General features: G+C 39.3%; 2 protein-coding genes across 2 annotated transcripts; both read right to left on the bottom strand.

Annotated features, from left to right (window-relative positions):
* Positions 1–438: 438 nt before the first annotated feature.
* On the bottom strand, positions 439–2,103 carry LOC308142157 (GTPase IMAP family member 9-like). Its single transcript, XM_080512485.1, has one exon. The coding sequence runs from the start codon at positions 1,915–1,917 to the stop codon at positions 1,132–1,134; it is 786 nt and encodes a 261-aa protein (XP_080368611.1). The 5' UTR covers positions 1,918–2,103; the 3' UTR covers positions 439–1,131.
* Positions 2,104–2,880: 777 nt separating this feature from the next.
* On the bottom strand, positions 2,881–6,213 carry LOC308142156 (GTPase IMAP family member 9-like). The gene is made up of 2 exons (XM_080512484.1): positions 6,150–6,213; positions 2,881–4,184 (listed from the first exon to the last, which is right to left on the bottom strand). Exons 1-2 carry the CDS (start codon positions 6,169–6,171, stop codon positions 3,217–3,219), a joined length of 990 nt encoding a protein of 329 aa, XP_080368610.1. The 5' UTR covers positions 6,172–6,213; the 3' UTR covers positions 2,881–3,216.
* Positions 6,214–8,260: the final 2,047 nt, after the last annotated feature.

Genomic DNA, 8,260 nt, shown 5'->3' with positions numbered 1-8,260 from the left:
TTATTACAAAATGTAGAATCAAGATATATAATCATTTAAATAAGAATGATCTTTACTGAATTCTTGTTGCAAGATCACTGTCACATGTCACTTTTTTTGTGAATGGCAAATTTTCAGGTTGGTTATGTTGGTTTTCCTTTTTTTTTTTTTTTTTTTTACATTTTCTGTGGTGGTAAGAACAGCCACTGCTCTAAATAACAGAGATATATGATGACCAGCTCCATCTGAAATGGATTACACTCCATTTATAGCTTCCCTCTGGATTTTGTCCTAGCAAAACATTCTCTCTTATCGCACTGCCTCGGTGGTCCATGCATTGGGAAGTCCAAAAATGAAATAGAAATACTAATAAGATCATCTAAGTGAATCATTTCGGTATTTGAGTTGGAAGATGTTTTTATTCCCAGTATGAAATGAATTCAACATAATTTTGACAACTTAATACATTTACACAAGACAACTGAAAGAAAGAAAGATCCCACACTGAACCTCACATCTTTCTCCTGAAAGGAAGTACAAACACTTTAGATGTCTCTGCAAATAAAAACAAATAAATACAACTAAAGATACCCTCTACTTTTTTTAAATAAGTTTTGACATCAATCTATAAATATAATTGGGAACTTAGGCGCTTAACTTCGAATTAAGTGACAAAAAACAATACTGCCACCGGGTGGCACTGTTCCCCATCTAAACAAGCTTTGGCGGTACAGTTACTGCAGGAAAATTCTATTCAATTCAACGGAATAAACTAACTGCTCAAAACACATTTACTTGTTATTTTCCAAATACATTGAAAACTGAAAGTGAAAAAATAATGATATGAATTACAATTTCACCGGCACCTCTGCAGTTTCTGCCAGCAGGTCAACACTATACAAAATAAATGCATGACAAACAAAGATTGCATTGGTTCTGTATTCTGAATAGAGGAATTAAGATTCAAACTATGCTTTCTGTATGAGAAAGTATAAAACTCTCCAGTGTCCTCTAGCGTAACCCTCCTTTGATGAGATCATTCACCAAGGCTGGAAGAAAATGAAAGCAATGAGAATGTAAAGTGACTTTCAGTGGATGGATAATACATCTTTACCAAGTTCATCTCTTGAATTATCAAAATGCCTCAATTGTCTACTGCAAAACACACTTCTCAGGTTTCTTAGTTAAGTCCATTTCACTCTTCACTTTTGCCTTCAGGTTATTCCTCCTTTGCTGTTCTGCTGCCTTCTGCTCCTTTGAAAGCCTCCGCTTCTCATTCTTTGAGGCCTCTTTTGCCTTTCTGAACATCTTCGATGAGTAGTGTCTTCCGCCATTCTCCAGCACTACTCTGTCAATTTTCTCCATGAGGTCAGTGACTTGTTCCTGATCTTTCACTTCGTTATTGAAGACGTGGTATCTACAGTGGTAGGTATGAATGAGCTCTGTGAGCTTTTCGTTCTTTGAAATGAAGCTTTCAATAGTTTGCCTCTTTAGCTTGTCTCCGTGAGTGAACAGCACCAGGGAGTATTTGGCTGCCTCATCGCCGAAGGTACTTTGGATTTTGTTGACGGTATTTTCTTCTTCTAGGGTGAACCGGCCAAGCCTGAGGACTACCAGGAAGATATGAGGACCCGGAGCCGACAGAGAAATGCACGTTTTAAGCTTCTTCAACACTTCATCTTCCTCATTGACATTGGTGTCAAACAGCCCTGGGGTGTCAATGATGGCAACCTTTCGACCTTCGACCTCGCCCTCAGCTTTCTTGCACCTTACGGTCCAGGACGATGGAGACAGCTCGGACTCAAACGCCTTCATTCCCAAGATGGTGTTTCCTGTGGCACTTTTCCCTCCTCCAGTCTTCCCCAGCAGAATAATCCGGAGTTCATCCATCTTCTTCTGTTTCCGAGATGCTTCTGAAAGAAAACAACAGCAACACATTTTTGGTCGTTTTGTTTTTTGGTGTTGGCATGTTGATCAATCTGGTGTAAAAGACCATCTTTGTCATTCCAAAAATATCAAACAACTGACTTTCAGGAAATAATGAAAAGAGAAATGAGGCCACTTCCTTCCGGGAATCTTTACTATGAAAGCATCACGAGGTTAAGACATGAGGAACTTATCAAAATAGCATTCACATGAATGAAGGTTTCCCAGAATGTTGTTTACCAGATACTATCAGGCGGCTCCATCACTTGTCGCATTTTACTGGCACATATTTCAAATGAACCCAAAGTGACGTCAATAACCACATTGTCCCACAGGTGTATGAAGTGGTGAATGACTCATCATGTAAAGTATTTGAAGAGCACGAGAGCAGCTTTTCACAGCGATCTGTGTGTTTCTGTTTTGTTTTTGTTTTTTTAAGTTATTTCTGTTATTCCTCAACAAAATCTTCCTATCCTTCAATCAGTTTAATTATTCTTTTAACTTTATTCTTAGACACATTATTCTTAGTTTTCTAGTGATACTAGTTTTAAGGATTTTATAACATCCGTAGAATAATAAAACACACTTTGAAAACCTTATTTTCTTCCCACAGCAAACTTTCCACTGCCTGGAGTGATGTAAAAAAAAAAAAAAAAAAAAATGTTTTTAACACATGCCAAACTCTGTATAAATAAATAAACTCACTCTGTTTTAGAAAGTTTTGAAGTTTAAATGTGGAGACAAGAAAGTTGTATAATCCCTAGGTCTTCTGAAATGTAGTTCACTAAAGTTAAGTAACTTTAACGGAAATGCTATAGTATTTATTAGATTTATTTAAAGTGCGCTTAGTTACCATCAAATAAGTAAAGATGAGGCTGTATATGTGTAATGCAAGTGTTCTCTTCTCACTTGCACTTTCATCATCTGTGGAAAAAGCTATTTTACAGAAAGAAAAAAAGAAACAAATACCCATGGTTTCTATGATGTCTCATTAAATTTATTTGAAACCAACAATTGTATACATACATTTTTATCAGTACAATGATTTCTGGTAAGTTGAACAATGATTAAACCTCATTTAGAAATGGGAAGATTTGATAATTTAAACACAACAACATGACTATGAACTGCTGCAGCATTATTAAAAGCAGCTGAAGGTTCAAGGTGATGGAAAGTCCTTTCGGAATGAACATTCATTTGAAAATGTGTACAGTAAATCTTCTTACGCACAGGTGGAGAATCTGATGACATAAACATATTTGGTAATATTAACATACAAACACTGCTTTTTAACTGGATGCTGTGTTGTCATCACTGCACGTGGCATTTATTCGAAAGCCCCACCGCCACAGCGCCGATAGCAGCTCCGGCGGCAGCTCCGGCAGCGGCTCCGACAGCCAGGCCAAGTGGACCTCCTGCAATGCCGATCAAGCCCCCGACAGCAGCCCCACAGATTGCTGCTATAGCCACCGCCGGCGCGGAGGTGAACTCATTTGATCTCTCAGCCCGGGTTCTGGCAGTATGCTCGTATTTCATGTGCACGCGCGTCTCCTCCCTGCGATAGACACTCCCTGAGCACCTGGCTCTCAGTTCATCCAGCTCCCTCTTCTTCTCTGCCTCCATCTCCTTCAGGAGTCGCTCTTTCTCCTTCTTTATGGCGAGCTCCGCTCTCATGAACATTGCGTTGGTGTAGTAGCCTCCACCGTTCTCCATGATCATGCTCTCGATTTTGTCCATAAGAAGGCTTGTTTGTTTAGGGTCCTTGATGTCGTTGTTGAAAACGTGGTATCTGTTACGGCACTGTTTGATGAGGATCCTCAGATCAGGGCTCTCTGAAATGAAACCCTCGATGGTTTGCTGCTTCAGCTGGTCCCCGTGCGTGAACAACACCATGGAGTAATTTGCAGCATCCTCACCAAAAGTGGTCTGGATCATTTTGACAGTGTCCTTCTCCTCCTGCGTGAACCTTCCCAGCTGAAGCACCACCAGGAAGGCGTGAGGGCCGGGGGCAGAGAGAGAGATGCACATCTTGATCTTATTCAGCACTTCTTCCTGAGTGAAGTTCGTGTCGAAGAGCCCTGGCGTGTCGATGACGGCAACGCTCCGGCCATCCACGTCCCCTTTGGCTTTCTGGCAATTAGCGGTGAGGGAAGACGGAGACAAGTCCGACTCGAAGGCCTCTCTCCCCAGGATGGTGTTTCCTGCTGCACTCTTCCCCACTCCAGTCTTTCCGACCAGAACAATCCTCCTGTCATCTTGAAGCGTGGCACCATAGTACCCTGTCGGACAGAAACACCACTTCTTTGTTACAGGGTGGGTGCATTCTCCAGGTGAAGATAAAATCTCAGTTCACGACATCTCTGAAACAGTATGGACATTTCTTGCATCCATTGCACTACATGAGGCTGTTTCGCTGTCTGCTGGTTTAATCACACATGATTGTGCTTGAAAGAAAACAGGTTATGTAGATAAACAGGTTGTCCTTTCAGTCTGCGTTCGCTTGTATTGTCTAACTTCAGTGTTTTATTCTTCCCACAACTTTGAATGTTCAAGTTTTCAAAGTTTGTGATTGAGTCTTGACTGATTTCTTATAAATGTCTGCAGGAAAGGTCCCAAATAAAATATTTAGGATTCAAAACGCTTACATTTCCATTTTAAAAGATAAAACTCTTAAAGGAAGTTGCAAACATAAGGAAAACAGAAACACAGATTAACTAAAGGGATCAGTGTATTCCTGGATTCAGGGTGTGACACTGAAGAGTTCCTGGGTCAGTAAAAGTTCTGTGTCATTGTGTCTGGCTTTGGTATGTTTCACTCATCTATCCAGGTTTTAATATGACAATGCCATGTGAGGTTATATTCAAAGACATAGAAAAGAGGAGACAAACTGCTTCTTCTACATTTGAGATGTTCGACTATTGCTCAACTATTTTAGATGGAGGTAGAAACCTGACAACAAAATTTTACAGGAAAACTTTAGCTGGTATGTAAATGATTCCAAATAAGTCATGTCACTGTTTTTGTTAGTGACCCATTTTCCCTAGTAGAATTGCCTCCAGCACAGTGTTCAATCCAATGAGAGATCATTAAGAACCCCAACATGTCATGGCAAGTCTGCAGGCACCTCTAATGACACGTCTGTGCGAGCATAAAAATGATCTGTCCAGTTCCATTTGGTCTATTTTTATCTCTGACCACATCTACCTTCCTATCTGAATATTCATATTTTACTTCGGTGCTTTGGTACAAATTCAGTAACCTGAGTTATTGTTCATTTCAGTTTCTGTATTCACAGCAAGAAAAACAAACTACATAGCGTGTGTGAATTTCTTCTGAAAAAGTGTGGGACTGTGTCACTGTGATGAACTACTGATGTGACTGAGGAGAAACCTGTTAGCCTGGATAAACTCCCGAGGCCTCGCAATCCTAAGTTTGACAAAGCAGTACAAGAGATTGAAGAGTGGATGGTAGACATGAATTAAAACTTTTGCTTTCCAATTAGACTGACTTCCTCGGCACAGTGAGACAAGATATGCTTATCAGAAGAAGAGTTTCATACCAAATGCAAATTAAGAAGGTATCTAGAAAAGTTTTAAATAGGGAAGTGAACTTATGACCAAATTAGCATACACAAACAACGCAAAAGTCAGAATAGAGAAGTTCATATTTTTTTTACTCAATTTAATGAGAAAAGAACAGTTAATTTAACTAAAGGATTTTTTTTTTTACATGTTATTGGGTACTGGCTTCTTGTACCACCACTATAGTCAGGAGGCTTATAATATATTTGAAATAAGAAGCACAGGAAAGAAGCATGATGAAAAGTTAGGAACAGTGAAATTATGAACAGTGAATGTCTTCCCCAAAAATGGAAAAACGGCTTATGAGTCCAGAAGTCTACTTACATTTTCTATTGATAATTTTGCTTGATCAGCAATCAAAAGAACTGCTTCTTTTTCTTAAGCGCAATGTTAAAGTGCATCACAGCTAGCCAACTTCTGAATATACCAAGCATTACCAGACAGTATTTTCCTGTAAACAAATGTTAACTGTTGACCAGAACAACCAATAACCAAGCTGATGTTGTAACCAAGGCATTTCAGATTTTTCTGATGAGTCAGACCTCTGATGGAATGTATATCCAGAGGAATACATTCCATCAGAGATCATTGCTGCTTTACTGATTTGTCATATTATGAGAAAATTAAATAAAAAATATATAACTAAAAGCAACCGTCTCTTACCAGGATACGTATATCCACTCATCTTGAAAAGCGAAATCTCCAAGGATCCTGCTCTGGCCGTTGATCTGTGTTTTTGCCGGTACAGGTTTTTCTACCTGGTGTTTTACTGTCACTGCCACATGGGCGTTCCTCTTCCTTGTGTTTAGACAAGAGTGACAAAGAAGGGAGTTACTTGCTTTTTCAAGCTAAGAACATTCCCTCACGTGGTGGATGTTGGTCATGTTGTCATGGTCATGTTGTCCGTGTTTCACGAATGGAAGTTAATTCACCTGGAATTAAACTGTATTAAATCATACAGTCACACACATCTAAATGTTTATCTTTTAATAAATGAGAATGCTTGTCTACCTTTTACATCGTCGAATGCTCAATTTCCATTACTTAACTAGAAAACTGATGAGTCATGTTGTGGGAAAATTGTGACTCATCACACAAACAAGCATCTATGCAGAAGTTGCATAAGAAGTAAATCATCAACTCTGTAAACGATTAATCTTAGTTAAAAGTGTGTTGACATGACATCGCTTCATTTCAGTCTTTATAATGACACCCACAGTGTCACAATTTGTTCTGTTGGAAATACAGAAAGAACACTCATGAACATAACAGACAAGTAGAATGTAAATGAGTGTTAGTGATTGTGGGCCTCTCTGTCAGCCCTGGTAACATGTTCAAGTAGTAATTCAACAAGTATTTCTGCCATTCATACATTATCCTGACAACCAGCCATCATCTGACAACCACTAACCTCTAACATGTTACTGTACAAGTCCCAACCTTATTGTAAGGGTTGTAACCCCTGACATCCGAATTGAGCTAATTATGGTTTAATCATTTCATGTGCATTTTACTTTTATAAATTTCACGCATTTCTCCCAAACTTTTTGAAATCTGTTGGTGCCTCACCAACACATCTAAAAATACACCCACTGAAATATGAATGACTTTGCATGTCCTGCCCCCAGAGTATTCAGCGGTTTGAATTTAGTTTATGTTAGCTTCTTTCCCCGCACAGGCAGCTCCATTCAGAAATGATGTTGGATAATAGAACCCTGATTTGTAACTAATCTTTGTTTGTCGGTTTAGAGTTAATCCTCTGCCATGCTATGCATGCGTGATTACAGGTCAGGACGGCTGAAGCAAGCATGCTGCCGAACTCGCTCTACCTGTCTCTCTTTGCGTCTTTCTGGCTCTGTGAGCTTCGGTTAACTGGACCTCTTTCAGCCTCTGAACAATTGTTTTTTTTAAATTTGTAGAAAGTCATGATGCCTTTGCATATATGCTGAATGCTGGGCAGCAGTCTGACTCCAATAGGTATGACCTGTAGTGGAAACCTCTTTCCTCTTAGTAAACCTTGTTGCAGTTGTGAGTTGTGCAAGAAGCAGACACCAAACAACTACAAACAGTTCACCAGTCTACTTTCTGTAATTGATAACAGGCTGAACATAATGGGTGCTATAAAACCCTCTTGATGGCTGCTAACGAGCCATTTGTCTCACTGTGCTGCAGTCAAAGCTCCAAAGAGCTGAAGTATCTGCAAGTAGCCACATGATGTCAGGATTGTCTGCCCCATAAGCACCCAGAGAAAAAGGAAAAACTACAAACTCAGCCTTTAATGCATAAACGTATCTCATTTAACATCCTTTAAAGAGTTGGAACATTTTCTCATAATTCATAAACCCTTCCTCTCATCTCAGCAGGAGCCCAGTCCAAGCTGCTAAAATGTTCTTTTGTTTCGATCGTCTCACCCATTTCTATTTGTGTGAAGTAATCAGCTCAAGACAACAGAAGCGTTCGAAAGATTGGTTCACAAATAAGCAACAACACATCATGAATTAATCTCCGTGATTCACCTTAACGCTGCACTTTATCTCCTCAGAATTGTCTCACATTTAAAATAAAAAATAAGTATGTTTCTGGAACTGCTCCGAAACACAATTTTAGCTCGTCACTGTCATTCATACATTAATCATCCACACAAATCTGTTACTGACTGTAATGAATTTAAACTGGGGATTTTTATTAGTTGTATTCATGGTTAGTGTTCAATCAGATGGTTCCTGCAGCAATAACAGTATCAAATTGTTTTTATTTTCAAATATATTGTGCAA

Source organism: Blennius ocellaris (assembly GCF_963422515.1).
Source record: "Blennius ocellaris genome assembly, chromosome: 17".
In the NCBI taxonomy this organism is placed as follows: Eukaryota; Metazoa; Chordata; class Actinopteri; order Blenniiformes; family Blenniidae; genus Blennius; species Blennius ocellaris.
This window is presented reverse-complemented; position numbering and strand designations above follow the sequence as displayed.

Excerpts from the sequence above, each read along its gene's own strand:
- LOC308142156 (XM_080512484.1), bottom strand. The coding sequence starts at position 6,171 with ATGAGTGGATATACGTATCCTG. Across the intron at positions 4,185-6,149 it reads GAGTGGATATACGTATCCTG|GGTACTATGGTGCCACGCTT; the intron begins GTAAGAGACGGT and ends TCTGTCCGACAG.
- LOC308142157 (XM_080512485.1), bottom strand. The coding sequence starts at position 1,917 with ATGTGTTGCTGTTGTTTTCTTTCAGAAGCATCTCGGAAACAGAAGAAG.